At 41.1% G+C, this 19,752-nt stretch overlaps 1 protein-coding gene across 1 annotated transcript in view; it reads right to left on the bottom strand.

Moving 5' to 3' along the window:
* Nucleotides 1-3,500: 3,500 nt before the first annotated feature.
* The window catches only part of SUCLG1 (succinate-CoA ligase GDP/ADP-forming subunit alpha), a 34,950-nt gene continuing 18,698 nt past the window's right edge, over nt 3,501-19,752 (bottom strand). The window contains exons 6-9 of the mRNA XM_037159698.2: nt 12,962-13,045; nt 10,960-11,111; nt 5,146-5,334; nt 3,501-3,717 (exon numbers count right to left, since the gene is read on the bottom strand). Of these exons, the coding sequence (XP_037015593.1) occupies nt 3,691-3,717; nt 5,146-5,334; nt 10,960-11,111; nt 12,962-13,045 (452 nt within the window). The 3' untranslated portion in view covers nt 3,501-3,690. The remainder of the gene's footprint in view (nt 3,718-5,145; nt 5,335-10,959; nt 11,112-12,961; nt 13,046-19,752) is intronic.

Here is a 19,752-nt window from a genome sequence, read left to right as displayed (position 1 = left end):
CATTTGGGAGGGCAGCTTAACACCAGAACAGTGGCAGCTGTCCCTCCCGCCCTTGCCCAGAAGTCACACAACTGTTTCTCCTTGTACGTGTCTGCCAGCCACCAAGCCACTGTCCCTCCACAGGAGCCCAAGGTTAGTGCTTGCAAACAAGAGTTCATCCGCTGACCTTTCAAGAGGATGTCTGGGTTCCCAAAGGCCTTGGTTGATTTTCAGTCAGATGTTTTGCGGACTCCTCTTCCTAGCACAGGTGTTCTGAGCTGGGGGACCTGGCTTGGGACTGAGACCTCTTGCTCCTAATGAGGGACCTCTGCAGCTGAGATACCTCGCTGGATTCTCAACCACCATAGAGGTGTGGGTTTCACACCTTAGCCCTCTGTTTTGGCTTCTTCTGTGTATCCTTAGTTTAGGACTTCCATTCGGGGAGTCTTCAGGTGGTTATCCAGGTTTATTGTTCCCTAATTCAGTTATAACCTTGATGTGGCCATGAGAGCAGGTGAGTGCAGTGTCCATGTTCACCCTTGTTGTGACCAGAACCTTCTTGTGTTTTAATTAGCATTTCCTCAAAGAATAATGATGCTGAGCACTTTTTTAACGTGTTTATTAGTTTTTGGTATTTTTCAAGTTCTTATTTTTTCTTTGGCTTTTTATTGCTTAGTTCTAACACTTCTTTATATATTTAGATATATTTTGAATACTTTCTCATACATTATGCCTTGCCTACTCATTTTCTTGCTGGTGTCTTGGTAAAATTTTAATTTTGATAAAGAGTAATGTCCATTTTCTTGTTTGTTTTTGTTCACTGCTAAGACTTGTTTGTCTACTCCAGCTTCATGGTTTTCCTATTTTCTTGTAAAATCTTTATTAGCTTATACATTTAGTTCTTATATCAACCTTGAATTATTGTGTATGAGGGAGGTAGACTGAATTTATTTCCTTATGGATACGTAAGTAGGTCTAGCAATGTTTGTTGAAAACCCCTCTTTTTCCCATTTATATTACTTTTATGTCTATATATTGGTTGGCCATATTTCTATTTCTAGACTGTTTTCTACTAGGTCTTTTGTAATTTCATATGAATTTTGGAATGTTTGCTAATTTCTACAGTATTATGATTAGGATTGAGTTGGAATCAATACACTATTTTGAAAAGAACTGGTTGACAATATTGGGTCTCCATATTCCAATTTTTGTTGCAAAAATATATTGGCCTTAAAACCTTGCTAAATGAATGTATTAGTTCTAATGGTTTTAAAAATAGATTTCCTAGCATTTTTAATGTAAAAATGTTAAATCTGATTGTTTTTTCTGGTCCTGTTTTTTTCTTCCTTGCTGTACTGCACTTCCTCTACTGGCGTGGAGCAGGAGAGAGCGACGTCCTTGCCTAGTTTTTAGTCGGGGGGAGGTTTTCCCACGTTCCACCATTAGGTATTTTTCAAGGACGTTCATAGATGTCCTTTCTCACATGGGGAAAACTCCCTTCTATTCCACGTTAGCTGAATGATTTTTTGTTCTTTTGTTTTTTCATCATGAATTTTGTAATGAATTCTATCAATTTTTCTGAAACTGTTAAAGTTACTTTATGATTTTTTCCTCTTCATTCGGTCAAATTAAATGCTTCATTTTAAATGTTGACTCATGTTCCTACTAATGAATACCACTTGGTCACAACCTTACTTTGTCATATGTTGCTGGACCAATTGGCAAATATTTTGTTAAGAGTTTTTATATGAGGAGGGATACTTGTCAACATTTTTTAAAAATCTCCTTGTAACATCTTTGCAGGTTTGGTATCAAATTGGCTTTAACCAGTAATTTAGGATGAGTTCTTTTCCCCTCTATTTTCTTAAAGAGTTAATAATGTAAGACTGGTATTCTTTAATTCTTAAATTTATTAAAATTCACCAGAAAAACCATCAGAACTTAAAATTTACTTTATGGCAGATTTTTATTATAAATTCAATTTCTTTGATATGCCTTTCAGATTTTCTGTATGACCTTGTGCCATTCATTCTTGGTAAAGTTTTAGAATTCACTGCATACTGGACAGGGCCCTCAGGCAAAAGGCTGCACACTCAGAAGATTCACCTCTCTGAGAGCTGCTTTCTCACAGGTAGTCCCCTCTGTCACGTCTGATTCTGGTCACTTCCCAGAGCTTTCAAATACTTTATAAATTACTTATCCAGATTTAATGATTGTTATCCGTGGGAAGGTCAGTCTGTTCAAGGTAGTCCATTATTATTGGAACTAAATTCCTCCCCTGTGTCCTCTAACAGAAACGAAAGGAGTCGTTGCGGCAGAAGTCCATCTCCTGACATCTCTCTTTGTGCCCTCAGCAGCCTGGGCACGGTCGTGGGAACTGCCAAACCACCTGTTTCCCCAGTCTCCCCAAAACGTCCTCGAGCCCCTCCCGGGGCTAACTGCCCCCAAGCCCTCGGTGGGGCTTTACCTCTGGAAAGTGAGCTCTGCCCCGCCCCTTTGCCTGGCTGCACACCCTTTTTGCATGGTGGGTGCTTGCTCAGCCCTCAGGTCCCTCCTACTCATGGAGGCCTTCCCAAACAGCCTTTCTTCGGGGACTTCACCTTCATGTTATTTTTGAAACTCTTGTTTGTTTCTGTCAGAGAAATGACACCATTTGAAAATATTCTGTGTCTCTTCAACTTCAAAATGTATGCACCTGACAATGGACGCCCTCTCTGTCCTAGTTAGTAATGATCATCTACAGCACAGGTGGCGAACACAAGGCCCGTGGGCCGAATCCAGCCTTCCACCTTGTTTCTACCCAATGACAGCACTGAGCTCCTTGCCCATAGTTACGGAGTAGTTACATTTTATAATTCCTAAAATTATATTTGGCCCTTTGAAGGCAACCACGAGGCTGATATGGCCCCTGGTGAAAACAAGTTTGACACCCCTGATCTATGGGAATTGCTTCTTGTTAACGAGCTCCCTTTAAAAAAAAAAAAAAAAAACAGTAGATGACTAACAGCTTTCCTGCTTTCTTGCAGTGAATGTCTTAAACCTCAAGCAAAGAAATGTAGACCCTGGATGGGGAAGAGAAGAGCGCTCTGCAGAACTGCAGAAAAACACAGCATTACTGAAGACCCTCCATCTCCCAAACAGACAAAAGACGAAACGCAGACCAACTCCTGCATCTAATCTGGTGGTGATGATGAGGATGGTGGTGGTGGCCAGGGACTTTCTGTATTTACTCTAACACTCAAAACTACTCTGCAAGATGAAGACTATTATGTATACATGAGAAAACTACAGCTCAAAAGAGACCGGAAGCCATTCTTTTTCTAAGATAATTTACACAAATGCCACACTACAATTTTTAGTCTCATTCTTCCAAGACTTAGTTAGAAGGTCCTCCACAGAGACCAGTAACACGCACACACGTGCACACCACACACAGGCACACTCATGCACACGTACGCCTTCATTTCTCCTCCTCTCCACTTTCGCCCACACTGGAACAGTAAGAAGTCCCCCACACCACGTTCAAGTAAATGGTAGATTTATTGGCCATCTCTGCCACCCAGTGAGATGGAAACACCCCAGCACAGAACTTTCTAAACCTGCCTGGATGGGCACACAGGCGACGGCCGTGCTAGCAGGCACGCACCGCGGCCGGGCCGCCTCTCCACAGCGGTTCATTCCACAGGCTTAGGGAGGGCTTCACACTTTCTTTCACAGCATCTTCTTCTTTTCAAACTCCTTCAAAAACAGAGGTTGGGGAGAAGATAAAAGATCCAAATTACATCCATGCGCAATTACAGCAGTAAAATGTACCAGGATGAGGGTCCTTGAACACAAAGCTTTTGAATCAGTCTGTGTCAGCCTGCATTTCACTGAGCTTCAATTTTACATTTCCTAAAAATGGGAACCAAAAGGCTGAGAATTATATTTATTTTTCCACTGCAGTGTTATTAGTAGGAGCTGACAAACCTGATTGTGCTTATTCAAACCTTTAGTGCAGTACATGAATCACAACGGTCTTTTTAATAAGCAATGGAAACAGGTTTGCTTAGTTTCTCAGGGAAAGGAACTAAAGACACTATTTAAATTTGAACAAAGTGTCAAGAACCTCAGAAATATCTATAAAGGAAACAGTACTTAAACTCACATTTCTCTAGGTTGTAGCAATTAGAACACAACAAATGTGTATGTAGATGTCTGCTGCCACTTACTGGAAGAAAATGGTAATGCAGGCCTCCAGTGTGAATCTTTAAGCATGGCTTTTTTCCTTCTTTACCTCAGATTAAATAAAATCTGCCTTCACACGTTCTCTAACAAACCAGATTTCTTTCAAACACTATGGCACAATGTCATAGTCCAAAAGACAGGATCATACAAAGATTTAATAAAACACAGAGTTCATTTTAGAATCCCGAAAACAGGGGCAAAGATTGTGCCATTCCTCCTGGGAATACAATTTAGGCCTCTTTTCAGGGTACTTTAAAAAGTCTTGGTGTTTGTTTGCTTTTTTTGTGAAGGCTATAATCATCATAAAAATAGAGAGAAAGTCTTAAGTGATCATTCAAAGAAATAGGATGAAAATCATTACAAAGAGATTACTGAAGTACCAAATCTTAGAATATTTTAAACCACAATGTCCTATTAAAAAGGGAAAAGAATAGCAAATGCTTAAGCAGTCCATTATCCACCTGTAACAATCATGGCATCCCAACCCATCCAGGGCCAGGAACGAAGGCTGGAACACCCACCCTCTTCTATAAATCTCCCTCCATACTGCCTCCTCTTTACCCAGAAACAGTACCTGGGATCAGAGTAGCTGTATCCCAAAGGCCCTCCATGGCGTGGGGCGGGGGGGACACCCATGAGGAAATTTTCTGCACCACTCCTAAAATGGAATTCATAGTATTTATGGACTCTGAAATGCTCTCTTGTATTTCTTACATCTTGCCACTTATAAAGAGGAGCAGATTACAATTATTGAAAAAAAAGTTTTAAAATCAGAACCTTATTCCTGGTCATGCCCAACTAGGACAGTAGGACATAACCAGAGTCGCTAGGAACTGTTAAGCTGCACACCAGAAGGAAGGGACCAATCAGACCCAGAAGAAATGGCCTCAGTGGCCCCAGTTACAAGGCCCAGAAATCAGAGCAGTGTTGACAGCTCACCTTGTAGATGGTGGTTCCCAGCTGCGCGGGAGACATGCTGACCACCACTCCTGCGTTCTGAAGGGCCGCGATCTTCTCTTTAGCGCCCCCTTTTCCTCCAGCAATGATTGCCCCTGCATGGCCCATTCTCCTCCCGGGAGGAGCCGTCAGACCAGCAATGAAGGACACCACAGGCTTGGCCTTGGGACCCTGAAAAGTGGTATTTTACACACTCGAATGAAGGAGTTGATCAAAACTGAACACCAATTTCACGACTGTCAGTAAACGGCTTGGACAGGGTCCCTCACTCATCCTCGCTAAGAAAACCAACACAGCGGTCAAGCTGTGCATGAACCACTGTTCTCCCCCCTTTGTGATGACTCAACTTGTCATCCAGACTCAGGAAAACAATCGTAAGCAACTTTTTTGTCTGTTTAGATATTATACTTCACTCCACTGGAACAAACTGTTGTACAAATACACACAAAAAAGCAAATGTGAAAATATATGTTATATGATTTTGTGATAATAATAAGTTAAAACATACAGGTTGTTTTATTTCAACCTGATTTTAAGGTTTAGTTCATTACAGGTTTTTTTGCTAAATTAAAAGAAGGTGAGGCAGGAAGGTACTTCGGGAAGAAATGGGAGTCACCACGCTCCCCTCCAGTTGGACTGGAGCTGCAGGAAGGCGGGCGAGGCACCTCACGGGCCTCTGCTTCCTCCCTGTGAAATGAAATCGCTGAGCCAGGCTGACGGCCAAGGCCCTTTCCCCTCTGAAACCCTACGATGTCTAAGAAGGAAAATCGGGACGAATTTTATTCAACAAAAATGCATTCTAATGTGCCACCTCTACATGCATAAACATCACTGCATTACATTCTGAGGTAAAAATAAAAACCACCACACAGAACATACAAGAATTCCTGTGCTCTAGGCTCAGAGTGTAGTTGAAGAAATACTATAAACGATGTATGTACACACACCGATCAGTTAAGAGATGCCTCACAGCAACACAAAAACATGGTTAGATTCCACAGTGAATGAAAAAGCCGGGCTCGTAACGGGGGTCCAGAGACGACAAGGGACTGGGTGAAACAGAGAGGCGGGCGGAGGGCAGGACGTGAGTGAGCGACGGCAGCATCCAAGTGCCTCCCTTCGGACACTAACACCTCCCCTGGACCAGCAGTTCTCAAGTCGCTGGGTCTTGGGGCCCCTTATACCTATAAAATCACTGAGGATCCCAAAGAACTTCCACCTATGTGGACTACATCTAGTATTTATTGTACTGGAAATCACAACTAAAAACTTTTATAAATACTTATTAATCATTTAAAAATACCTCTAAAACTATTTTTAAAAAAACACTGAGAAGGGTGGCATTATTTTATACATTTGCAACTCTCGAACTTCTAATAAAATGCAAACAAATTTTAATATCTGCTTTTACACTCAATCTATTACAACATGTCTCAAGTGCAAGAGGAAAATCCAGCCTCACACACATAGGTGGTTGGAAAAGAGAGAAGTATTTTAATAGTCTGTCAGATAACTGTGGATACTCTTTGATACTACATGAACTTCTTCAAGCGGTAATTTCGTAAAGGTTAGGTGCAATGTTGGAATCTGAAACCACAGCAATGAACTTTTTGTCCTTTGTTACCTCAAACTCTATTGGTCTGTCTTGCACTTTGAAGGGATCTATAGCCTATGATGATTTTGTAACGTGCTTTGTCCAGACGGAAAATACAGGTCGCTGAGTTGTGTAGATTTCCCCAATGCTGACACATTTCATCATTCAGGATCAACAAATCACACTCAGCAGTATCACCACTGATCTCATTATTAGAAAAGTCTTTAGTGGCGAGAAACTTCAAGTTCATGGTGGCAGACATAAGTTTTCCAAAATAGTGATACTCACTTGGCAGCTCACACTGTATCACTGGCAACAAGGATGAGCTGTTTTCCTTGACATGGCATGTTGCTTTGTTCATTTTTGAGAAAACGTCTGCTGAATACCTAAGTGTCGGTCACCAGTCTGTCTGCCAGCTGTTCCTCTGGGTAACACTGGTGTCCCACGAAACACGCAGCTAGTTCAGCTCAGCTGGGGAAGCACTTTACTTCCCATTCCGTCACAAACTGACTCAAGGGTTCAGGTTTAATTACACTAATGATTTTTACTGCCTCATTTGGGCATTCTTAAGTAAAACTGACTTTTTGTCTTTTCTTTTTTTTATTAACCGGAGCACACGGCCGTGAATGATGACTGGCGCGGGCTGCCTCCACTGCCCTGAGTCACGCTGAGGGGCCAGCACAGCAGGTTCTGTGTGCTCCCACGGTCCCTGTTCACGGCAGCCTGGCCAGGCTCTCCGCCTCCCAGTAACTCCACTGCTCCGCCCCTGCTCCTCTGCTGAGGGCCTTCCCATCCTCCTTGGATTCCTGGCAAATTTCTACTTAATATTTAAGACCTCTCGAGACTCTTCTTCCTCCAGAAGCCTTTCTGACTCTTCCTCCCACACTCTCCACAACTGTCCTTACAACCGACCATCTTCTGTCCAGTGGCCCTGTGCCTTTCACACACTTCTGTGCCTTTCACTTGGTACACTAGCTGGAACTTATTTCCCATGTGGCCCCCTCCTAGCTATGAATTCCCTGAACACACAGACTATGTCCTCACTTAAAAATTAAAAAAGCCACAAAACATTTACCCATCACTGGTGGGCTCTGCAGAGGCTATGAGCATGTCATACATGAGAGGCGCTAGTTCCACTTACTCTCTATGTACTTACACTCAAACAGTGGGAACAGTGCACTAGGAAAGGAACGAGATCATGATGAGTCTAAAATACCGAACGAGTTTACACTCCATCCTGTTAAAGAAGAGTCACTTGAGATTTTTAAGCAGAGAAAAATACAATTAAAAGACTTCTGAGGGAAACGTAGTCTGAAAATAGGATACAGAAATGACGACAAGAGTGAAAGCCCAAAACCAGAACGACCGGTTAGGAAGCCATCAGGACAGTGTGAGCAGACGCAGGGACTGCCGACTCTTGTCCTGACTCCCTGAACTCCGACGCCCGAGCCCTCCCTCGTGCTGTGACGGAGACGTCAGGCTGACCCGGGTACGGATTCCGCCACCAGGTCACTGCTGTACACCAGCCACAGGCAAGTCATTAGCCTCCCTGGGCCAGTTTCCTCACTCATAAGAGGACAAAGGGTCAATACAGAGGTTAAGCAATACTACTTCTACAAGTAATTATCATCATTGTAATGATGACAAAAATAGTAGTTGTAGCAGCAGCAAACATCACTGAGGGTCCCGCTGTGCCAGGTTCTGTGCTGAGTCTGTATATGCCAACTGCCCACCTACAGTCTTGCACCTAGCAGGTTCCCAATAAAAATTCACCCGTAAGAACCAACCAGGAATATAGGGAAACCCCTGCGGAATGAAACAAAATGTGTAAGTTTAGTTTTTCCGCATTAAATTCTAAGCTATTCAAGGGATTCGGAGCTGGGCCTCAATATGTCTTAAAATTAACTTTTACAAAGTGTAATGTCATATTAACCTAAATGTGTTTTTCTAAAAAGAAGTCAATTTCTACTTAAATTTCAAACTTTACACTTTTCTGAATTCAAGAGACTCCACTAACATCTTATTCCACTCTTCTAACAATCTATTTATTCTTTTGCTTACACTTATTGGTGACTTCCGCACCAAGGGCTGAGCTGGGCGCCAAGGGCACCAGTCCCTGCTGCCCGTACAGTCCAGAGTGACCGTCAGATATCATGCACGCCTCGCTGAGGGTGTGAGCCAAGACAAGTGTGAATAACAACAACTGGCGTGTCAGACAGGACAGGGTTCCCAAAAGAGGTTAGAGCAGTGGGTGTGTGAGGGACTGGATACCACGCTTGGTCTGACTTTTATCCCACACGTAACGAGAAACTGTGATGGTTTAAAGCAAGGAGGGAGGAGGCTCCAACGTCTGTGTTTCAGAAGGGCAGATAATTTGGGGGACCATAAGCATGACAGTCACCCAAATTATCTCTGGGTGGTGGGAGGGAAAAAAGGAGAGATATCAGGAATAAGTTATCAATGTGGCCCAGGTCAGATAAGATAAGGGACTGAACCAGATCGGAAGGACTAACTATAGATGATGCTCTGAATCTCAACATACTACTGAGACCTCAGAGACAGATGTCAGTAACTGAGTGGAAACCAGAGAGGAGGGAGAAATATAAAATGGTTCTGAGGTTTCTGCCCTGAAAACTACATGAAGGATGACGTTGTTGGTGTGCAATAACCATTCACACTTAAGGAACAAGCACAGAAAGTAACCCAAGGAACAGAAAGAAGAGAAGAACCCGGAGGAAAACCAAGAGGATGGAGAGGATGAAGAATGAATTGAGACCACTAGTGACCTCTGCCAAAACGTCAGGAGAGTAAAATTCAGCAGCAGCAGCAGCAGAAGAAGAAGCAGAAGCAGCAGCAGCAGCAGCAAGCAGCTCAACAAGGGCGCTTGCTACGTGCCTGGTGTGACTCGTATATGCTGCTAAGACATTTAAACTCCACAGTCCTTACAACAACACTAGGGGCAGGCACCATTGTAACCCTATTTTGCCAAAAAGAAAACTAGGCACCGTGAAGTTAAGTAACATGCCCAAGGTCACAGATTCTAAGTAGCAGACAGACACCAGAGTGCTCAGGATCAGGTAGTGAATAAAAAGTAAGGAAACAGATCCAGAAAGTGAGGGGAAAGTTGAGTTACATCTTATACAGAAATCAGAATTAAAAATCACCACAGGAGAGAATCAAGTATATTCAAAATAGTCCTTGAATATTCCTAAATCACAAATAAATACGCATTGTTTTGTACATACTACCCCATAGGTGATACTATTGGGTCTTTTAACTCTCCAGTATTCATTATTTTTCTGCAGCATTTAATCCATTCACTCCTCATTTCTTTCACAAACACAGAAAATGACCTCCTCCCGCCTGCCTGTCCTCCGGAAGGTGCTTCCTCACTCATCAGTGTCGGGGAAATCCTGGCAACCGCTTGCTATTTTCCCCACCCCAGGCCTTTGCAGAACACACATTCACTGAAGTGGGGGCAGGCCGGCACCAAGCTGCTTTGGTCACCACTGCGCCCTCTCTTCTTTACCCCAGAAATAGAGCTTAATCTTAACCCTTAGGCTAAAGAAAATTATGGTACAATTCCACATGACTTTTTACATTCAATTCTGAGGAAGAGGCAACAAGGAAAGCCTTGACGGGGCACAGATAATAAAGCTTTTCCACTTGACCTCTGAAGGGAAGTACTACCCTGCAAAGAAAAACTAAAGCCAGAGGGAGGTGAGATCCTGGAAAAGGGTGTAAAAGGTAGGATCTTTGACAGGCCCGCCTTTAAAAAGAGATAGAACACATATTCCCTAAGATCGAGAGAAAGAAAAAGTGCATCACAGGTCAAGTGAGGGCTTCTAGGCCCGTGACTTGTCAAGCTCGGTCAGCAGAAGGCCACCTCCCCGCCACAGAGGTGGGAAGTGGTGCCCGGGGAGGAGGGTTTGGAGCAGGGGACAGGCACTGTGGAGAAGCAGACTCAACCAAGAAGGCGTTTATTAAGTGGCCAGCTCAGAAAGGTTTGATTTTTTCATGTTAAGTACTCTTACTGCAATAAATAAAGTTATAAGTAAAATGATTTTTAAAAGGAAAGGTTTGATTCTGTCTTTCACATCTTCTTGAAAAAGTAATCATTAAGAAAATAAAAATAACTTCCAAAACAAGCCAGTGGTATTGTTCAAGGGTAAAGAGGAGTATTTTCCCAAAATCAAACTTACTGAATTATGTTGCTTCAAAAATTCTGCAGCATTTTCTTCTGCATTACCTCCAATTTCACCAATCAAGATGATGCCTTCTGTGGCTGGATCATTCAGAAAGACCTCTAGGCAGTCAATAAAATCTGTCCCATTGAAAGGATCACCTCCAATGCCTGAAAAAGTCAAATATCAACAGCATGAAATTAGGCCAAGAAAGTTGTTTCAACTGGTTTCTTATTTTGCCTACTGTTCTCACCAATACTTTTAAATGCATCATTACTCTTGCACTAAACTTTTTAAATCACACAAAATGGTAATTATTTATTTGTAATATTACATGAATCCTAAATGATGGCTGGATTCTCATACTCACAAAGAAAAACCTTTCTGTTTTAGCTCCTTTATCAAAACCTCTTTAGCTCCTTTATCAACCCTCCCACAAAATTATTCCTAGATGTTTAAAAATTAGCATTTTAAGCCCTGGCCATTGTGGCTCAGTTGAATGAGTACAGACCAGACTGTGAAGCAAAGCATCACTGATTTGATTCCCAGCCAGGGCACATGCCTGGGTTGTGGGCCAGGTCCCCAGTAGAGGGCACATGAGAGGCAACCACACACAGATGTTTTTCTCCCTTTCTTTTTCCCTCTCTTCCCCTCTCTCTAAAAATAAATAATAATATCTGTAAAAAAAATGAGCATTTTAAGAAAATGTATCTTTGTGTTGCAAGCAAGAATGTCTTCTCTGATTAAATATTTAACAACTTTCTTTGCACAAAGTAACTACCAGATGAGGCGCATTTCAGAGGAACAGCTCACAGGTCTGAAGACAGAAGTCCCAGTGAGGGGGCAGGGTGGAGGCTGTCCCGGCCCCTCCTCCCCTTAGATCTCGCAGGTGATGGCGGAGACTGCACACAGGGGCTCCGCTCCAAGTACGTGACATTTAAGAACAAGCACTTGGATAGAATTAAAGTAAATGTAACCAGCAGACTGGATGCCACTTTTTATTAAAGTTATAAACTTACCGGAGGCAGGACTGATTCCCTATTTAATACACCTCTGAAGAATGAAGCTCGGGAAGGAAAGCGGCTTGTGCTGAGGGACAACCATGTGTCAGTGCTATGTCTTAGCCTGTGTTCGACCTGCCACCTCCGAATTCTCCCAGCCCCTCTGTGACCCAGGCAGTATTAGTCTCCATTTACAAATTAAAAACAGAAGCTGGAGAAGATGAAATTGGCAACTCCTTTCAAAATCTTTCTTATGCTCCATCACACAAAGTTCCCTACAGTCTAAGACCGTGCTTTACACACAGAAAAGTCTGACTTTATGGATTTGAGCCTTAATAAAAAGAGTCTATGCCATATTTTACAAGCTTTTGTTATAACAAGCTATATTTGAAGTCTTTTTAAAAGATATTCTAAACATCTGAAGAAATATTTATGTTCACAAATGAGACATTTGCCTAACTTTTGGCAACAAATACCAAAATTATTTTAAAAGGTGAAAGCCACTTTACTCTTAAAAGCAGGAGGCAGTATGATACAGCAAAAAAACAGTAATTCCGGGAGCTCAACCTTCCCTGACCTGGATTTTCGCACTGACTTTTCAGCTCACAGACACCTCGGAGGGTTAACTTAAGCTTCAGATAACGAATGGCAAAGAATTCGGTAACTGTGAAGCGCTGAATTATACAGCTCGTAATGACAGCAAATGATAATCACAGAAACAGAAGTACTAATATGAAGGATGCTTATTCACAACAAGCAAAACGAGTGACGTTTTCAGGCACCGAGACACCCTGAAGCCTCGTGTCTAAGGGTGTTTATTCTTCAACACAGAATCTTGGAATACAAACCTTGAAAAATACAGGAGAGCTTCATACTTACTCAAATTAAATTCAAGATCCTAACATCTTTTTAATAAAATGGTATCAAAACCTTCTGCAAATAATTAAAACAACTACTACTATACTCATTCAATGAATATACTGCATTCCAATAAGATTACTTCAGCAAAACGTCCTCACCAATGCACAGAGACTGCCCCAATCCAACTTGTGTTGTTTGGTGAACCGCTTCATAAGTAAGGGTGCCAGACCTGGACACAATACCTTAAAGGAACAGAATTCAGAAAGATTAGATTATGTTCATATGATAAGACTATCACAAGATAAACAAATATGAATACACATAAAATCCATTCCATGATTTCTCATCCAAATCAACAATATCATCAAATGATGAAACAAGAAAAAAAGGCTCACCTATATTTTGCCATATATAACATGCTCCCGTCCTGTGTATAATGTACACCCACGTTTTCGTGCACGTTATACATGGACTACACCCACTGTTGTGCCTACCATATGTAATCATCATACCCGTGTATAATGCACATCCTTATTTCTCCCTCAAAAATTTGGGCAAAAAAAGTGTACAGTATACACAGCAAAATATGGTAAATTAAAGCAGGGAGCTTTTAAAAGTTACATATAAAAGAAAGTACATTATTAGTTAGGGTTATTTTATGACCTATAAAAGCAGTGTAAGAAAGACCTAAATCACCTCTGCTAAGAATCTATAGGAAAGGAATAATAATATCCACATGAACTTGGCAGGTACAATCCTGCTTAGGGAGGCAGAACATACAGATTAGATTTACACAAACCCAAACTATGAAACCATCAAAACCTTCAGCCTGTAAAACCATTATGAGTCACATTTAATGAAGCTATCTATCTTTCCCACAACTGTTTTTCTAATAATTTTTAAACAGTATATATAGGCTTTAAAGAAAACTAAGAAATAAGGTTACCAGCCCTCTGGGTTCAAGTCTACCACCTAATTTCCTCTACACAATGAATGGCCCTACGGGAAAGGACATAATTTCACAGCTGGACAAGCCATGTTTGCGTAGGGGTGGGGCGGGGAGGTAGCAGCCAGACATCTTCTCTTGTAGTTCAGTACGCTCGGCTGAGCTACTGGAAAGGTAATTTATTTCATGCCACAATCTACATATAGTGAGTGGATCCCTAGTTTTTTAATAGGTTAGAATGTATAAATGAATAACTTCAGTTGTTAAAACATATTACGTAACAATACATTTTTAAGAGACTTTATTTATTTTTAGAGATATAGGAAGGGAGGGAGAAAGAGAAGGGGGAAACCAGTGATGTGTGAGAGAAACATCAATCAGCTCCCTTTCACACGCCCCCAAGTGGGGACCTGGTCTGCAACCCAGGTATGTGCCCTGACCAGGAATCGAACAGGTGCCCTTTCAGTTCACAGGCAGGCAGGCATTCAATCCCTTGAGCCACAACAGCAAAGGTGTTCTATAACAATACTTAAAAAAAATAAAACAACAAACTTTATAAATCAGTACATGAACTCTGAGGTGGTGAATAATTCCAGTGTGTCCATGATTTGCTTTCATTCAACTCCTGCCTTGGTGTACTTTTTAAGAACTTAGAAAATTCTTTTCTAACAATAATGATACCCTAATCAGGGCAAGTGCAATAGAATGCTTGTCAGACTGAGACAAAAACCATAACCGTAAGCTACCTTAATTTTGCTATAGCACACTTACCTTCTTCTGGTTTTATGTTACTGGTGATGTATACTCATGGGCTGTGCATAAACACCCATCTTCTCACAGTAAATCTCAGTGCGTGTAACTTCAGATCCTCATCACCAATCAGTCAAACTGAAAGGTGTGAGCATACATCTTCCTCAGTGCTCAATGGTGCCTTACAGACCACTGTCGTGTTGCTTTTCTCTATCGGTTCCAGCACACAGCAAGAGCTAGGTCACTCCCTGATGGCTGCTCACTTTCTGTGGAACTCTGTACCAACTCCCCAGCCAACATCACCCCAACTTTCCTCTCCAGATTTGTTTCCCATTTTCCCTTACTTGAATGAAACTGATTTATTCCTCAATTATTCACATTTGCTCTTTGAAGTCGTTCCTGTTCTTCTACCTGGTTCAGTAAGAGGTCACCCATGATGCTCAAGATTCTGTGGTTGGCTGGCTTTCTTGCTAAAATATGACCTTCAGGGGATCAGTCAACTAAATTAAATACAAGCGCATATAAAATCCATTCCAGCCCTGGCTGGTGTGGCTCTGTCTGTGGCTTGAGCCCCAGCCTGCGTATCAAAGGTCCTTGGTTTGATTTTCAGTCAGGGCACCTGTGTTGCCGGGCAGCCCATCAACGTTTCTCCCGCCCACTGATGTCAGTGGTTCTCTCCCTCTCTTCCTTTCCTCCTCCCTTCCCCTCTCTAAAAACAAATAAATCTTAAAAAAAAAAAACAGATGATCTTAATAGATATTTCCAGAACTTTCCACCCCAAAACAAGTCTCAATAAATTTAACAAGACAGAAAATAAAATAAAATAAAATATCCATTCCGTGATTTGTCATCCACTATTTTCCCACCCCTGTGTTCTCTGCGTCAAGCACAGTTCAAGCACAGGAAATATTTACTGAATGAATGGGTCAAAACTCAAACCCCTTCATTAAGACTATTCACTAACTGGATGCTACTCATAATAAATGAGAACCACCACCACCACCTCTCCCCATTCTCAGAGCTTTCTGCCCACCTAGGTCCTCTCTGCGCACCACAGTCCCTCCTCTGTGGAACCTTCCATGAATGAGGTTAGGGAGGTAACGCCTACGGACCTATCAACTGGTGCCTTTAGCTTGTAAACAAAGTCGCCAGTAACTTCTTAGTTACACGTACTTGTATGCAATTACCTAGCCTCCTTTCCACTCTACTCCTAGCAGATTCCTGCAACACAATGACGTTCTAGTTGTCCACTCAACATCCTAGATCAGCGATTTTCAACCGCTGTGCAGCAGAAGGCACACTGCAAGAATGTTTAAAACATGCAATATTTGACTATTTAGGAAGGGGCACTGACTTCTTTTCCCTTAGATTGTTAAATAAAAAAATGACAATAGCCAATATGCCGATAGCAATCTAGTGTGAATGAATCAAAATTATACCTAATTTTTGGTCAGATTGGCAAAAATACATATTTTCGATGTGCCACATAATTTCAGTAATTGGTTTAGGAGAGGTTAAAATTCACTGCCTTAGATTACTGGGAAGAACAACTATTTTATTCTACTCTTTTAAGGGATCATTGTAACAACTGGTGAAAAGCAGCACCAGGATGTTATCATTCTTTTAAGGGGCTTTCATAAAAATGCTATGTAAATTATATAAATGCAAACCACACATACACTGAAGATGATGAAAATGGTGGTTTTAGGGTAGATTACTTTGCCATTCTTAAAGTGTATATAGTAAAAGAGACTAACACTCTTTCATAAGGATAATCCTGCTTCTGAAAAGTGGAGGAACTTTCCTCTGTTCTTCCTGCTAAGTGAAACTAAAGAGCTCAGGGAATACACAGCCTGGGCCAGAAGTAGGGTTATGGGTGTGACTACACGAAACAGAGTTTATCCTTGTATCGTTCATTAATTATTGCATTTTTCCATACAAACGACTGTAAACCTACTTCTGCCCCATCCTGTATATTAAACAAATGTAAGAAATCTCTGAAATATGGAGAGGAGACAGAGTGGGTAGGTACCTTGAGACTCATGAAATGATACAGTAGTGAGTTCCCAGGGTTTTCTTGTCTCCTGTATCCCAAACATGAAGCTAAAAAAAGCCAGCATCCCAGAAATATATGTTTTTGAAACAGCCTCCCCCAAAAGCCTGCTCTCTCTAGCTGAGGAACCAAAAGGTCAGCCTAGTAAAACAGAAAAACTTTTAGACAATAACCACTCCATGTCAACTGAAGATGTGAAAAAATGTGCCTCCACCCCCCACTGAGAGGAGCAAAGGCCAAAAGGGACTGCTACACTTCCTTACTAACAGGCTGTGATGGAGCATCCCTCATGCCTGCCAAGGAGGTGAAGGGCCCCGCAGGCAGCCAGGACTTCATCTGTGGAAGCTGGTAATAAGCCCTGCTCCACCGCCACAACTCCAGTGGAAACCATGTGAGGAGTCCGTATGTCCATCCTCACCTGGAGAAAGGAGGGACTCCTCCATCTCCGTGGCGGAGTGATGTCAGAGGAGGCCTAGTGGAAAGCCAGGGCTGCACCTCCGCCCAGCAACAACAAGGCCACGCCCACCGAAGTGTCAGTGGAGGCCTAGTGCCGAGACCTACCACCCTTGGTAAGGAGGAGCCCATCCACTCCAGTATCAAGAGGCAATTAAGGAACTTGGACTTGTACCTCCACCTACACTCCCTGCTGAAGTACTGTCAATAAAGTCAGCTAAAACAAAAGGTTTAAAAGAGACCCAGAGTCTCATGACGTAATACCCAAACTCTCCGGGATTCAACAGAAAATCATTCGGCACATCAAGAACCAAGAAGATATCAAACTGAGAGACAATCGATAGACGCTAAGACCAAGATGAAGGAGATGTGAGAATTATCTGACGAAGATTTTAAAGAAGCAATGATAAAAATATTTTAAGTATTATGAACATGCTTGAAACAAATGAGAGAAAAGCTTTATCATAGAAATACGAAGTCTGAGGAAAAAACCCTATAAAAAGAAGCCAAATAGAAATTTTAGAACTGAAAGATACAATAACCAAAGCTAAAATCTGTGGATGATCTCCACAGCAAACCAGAGAGAAAAGAAGAAAGAATCAGTGAAATGAGAAACAGAACAATGTAAATTACCCAATCTGAATGGCAGAAAAAAATAGACTGGGGGAGAATATGAACAGAGTCTCAGGGACATATGAAACTATAACAAAAGATCTAATATTATAAGAGTCCTGGAAGTAAAGGAAAAAAGAACATAGGACTGAAAAAGTACTTAAAGAAATGTCTTTAAAAATCCAAAGTCTGGAATGAGACTTACTATATATTCAAGAAGGTGAGCAAACCCCAATCAGGATAAACCCAATTAAATTCACACCTAACTCTTCATAAAAAAGCTTCAGGAAACCAAAACCAAACAAACAAAAACCTTGAGAGCAGCAACACCTTACCTACACAGAAAAAGCAATTCATCAAAACTGATGATAAGACATCAGTTTCTTATCAGAAACCACTCAAGCAAGAAGTGAGACAAGATTTAAGTACTAAAAGAAGAAAAAAAAAAAAACTGAATCCTACACCCAGTGAAACTGTCCTTTAGGGAATGAAGGGGAAATAAATATATTCTCAGATGAGGGAAAAGTAGAGAATATGTGGCCAACAGATTTATCATAAAAGAATTGCTAATGCAAGTTCTCTAAACAGAAAGGAAATGATAAAAACGGAAGCCAAGAATGAAGACCAGGAAGGAAGAACACAGTAATCAAAACTGTACATAAATAAAATAGACTTTACTCTTGAATCTTCTAAGAGGAAGAAATAAAACAGTCCCTATTTGCAGATGACAAGATTGTCTACATAGAAAATGCAAAGGAATCTACCAAGAAACTCCTATGGAATTCAGCAACAAAAACCAATTGCGTTTCTACAGATTAGCAATGAATATATAGACACCAAAATTAAAATACAATGAAATGTACAATTGCTTTTAAAAGAAAAGAAATATTAAGGTGTGACTCTAACAAAACAGGTACAGTACTTATATTCTAAAAAGTACATGATGTTGATGAAAGAAATCAAAGGCAATCTAAATAAATGGAGAAAAAATACTGTGTCCATAGATTCGAAGATAGAACAGTAAAGATGTCTATTCTCCCCAAACTGTCACGTACATTTAACACAATTTCTATCAAAATCCCAACAAGAGCTTTTATAGATATAGACAAGATCGTTCTAAAAATGACATGGAAAAGTGAAGAAACTAGAACAGCTAAAATAATTTGAAAAAAAATAGAGTGCAAAGAATCAGTCCCTCCAATTTCAAGACATTATTATACCTACAGTAACCAAGACTGGTGGTACCGGTGTCAGATGGGCACATGAGTCACCGAACAGAAGAGAGAACACGGAAATAGACTGACACAAATATGTCAACTAATTCTTGACATAAATGCAAAAGCAATTCAATGGCAGAAATAATTTTTTTCAACAAATGATGCTGGAGCAATTGGACACCTATAGGCATTAAAGAGAAACTTTAAGTCTCACAACTCACAGAGAAATTAAATAAATCATGAATTTAAATGTGAAACTATAAAACTTTTAGGAAAAAGACAAGGATCTTGCTAGGCAAAGCATTCTTAGACTTGACAACAAAAGCACACTTCAGCCCTGGCTGGTGTGGCCCAGCGGACTGAGTGCTGGCCTTTGAACCAAAGGGTCACTGGTTCGACTCCCAGTCAGGGCACATATCTGGGTTGCAGGCCAGGTCCCCAGTGTGGAGCAAGCAAGAGGCAACCACATACTGCTGTTTCTCTCCTCTTTCTCCATCCCTTCCCCTCTCTCTAGAAACAAAGAAATAAAATATTTTTTAAAAAGCACACTTCACAAAAGAGAAAAATTATTAGATTTCAACAAAATTAAAAATGTATGCCTTCTGAAAGATGATGGAATGATAAAAATATAAGCGACAGAGTCGGAGAAAGTATTTGCAAACCACATGTCCAAAATGTATCAGTATCTAGAACAAAGAACTCTCAAAACTTACCAGTAAAAAAGCAAATAATTCAATTAGAACATGGACCACAAAAAAAACCCACATGACACAATAAACACATGAAGGGTAAATCAAAACCACAATCAGATATCACTGAACTTATCAGATGGCTAATATAAAAAATAGCAACACCACAAATTGTTTTTTGTTTCTTAAAAACAAACATGTAACTATCATACTATCATACAAACCAGTA

This window comes from Artibeus jamaicensis, unplaced genomic scaffold (assembly GCF_021234435.1).
Source record: "Artibeus jamaicensis isolate MK-2021 breed Jamaican fruit bat unplaced genomic scaffold, CSHL_Jam_final contig_384, whole genome shotgun sequence".
NCBI lineage: Eukaryota > Metazoa > Chordata > Mammalia > Chiroptera > Phyllostomidae > Artibeus > Artibeus jamaicensis.
This window is presented reverse-complemented; position numbering and strand designations above follow the sequence as displayed.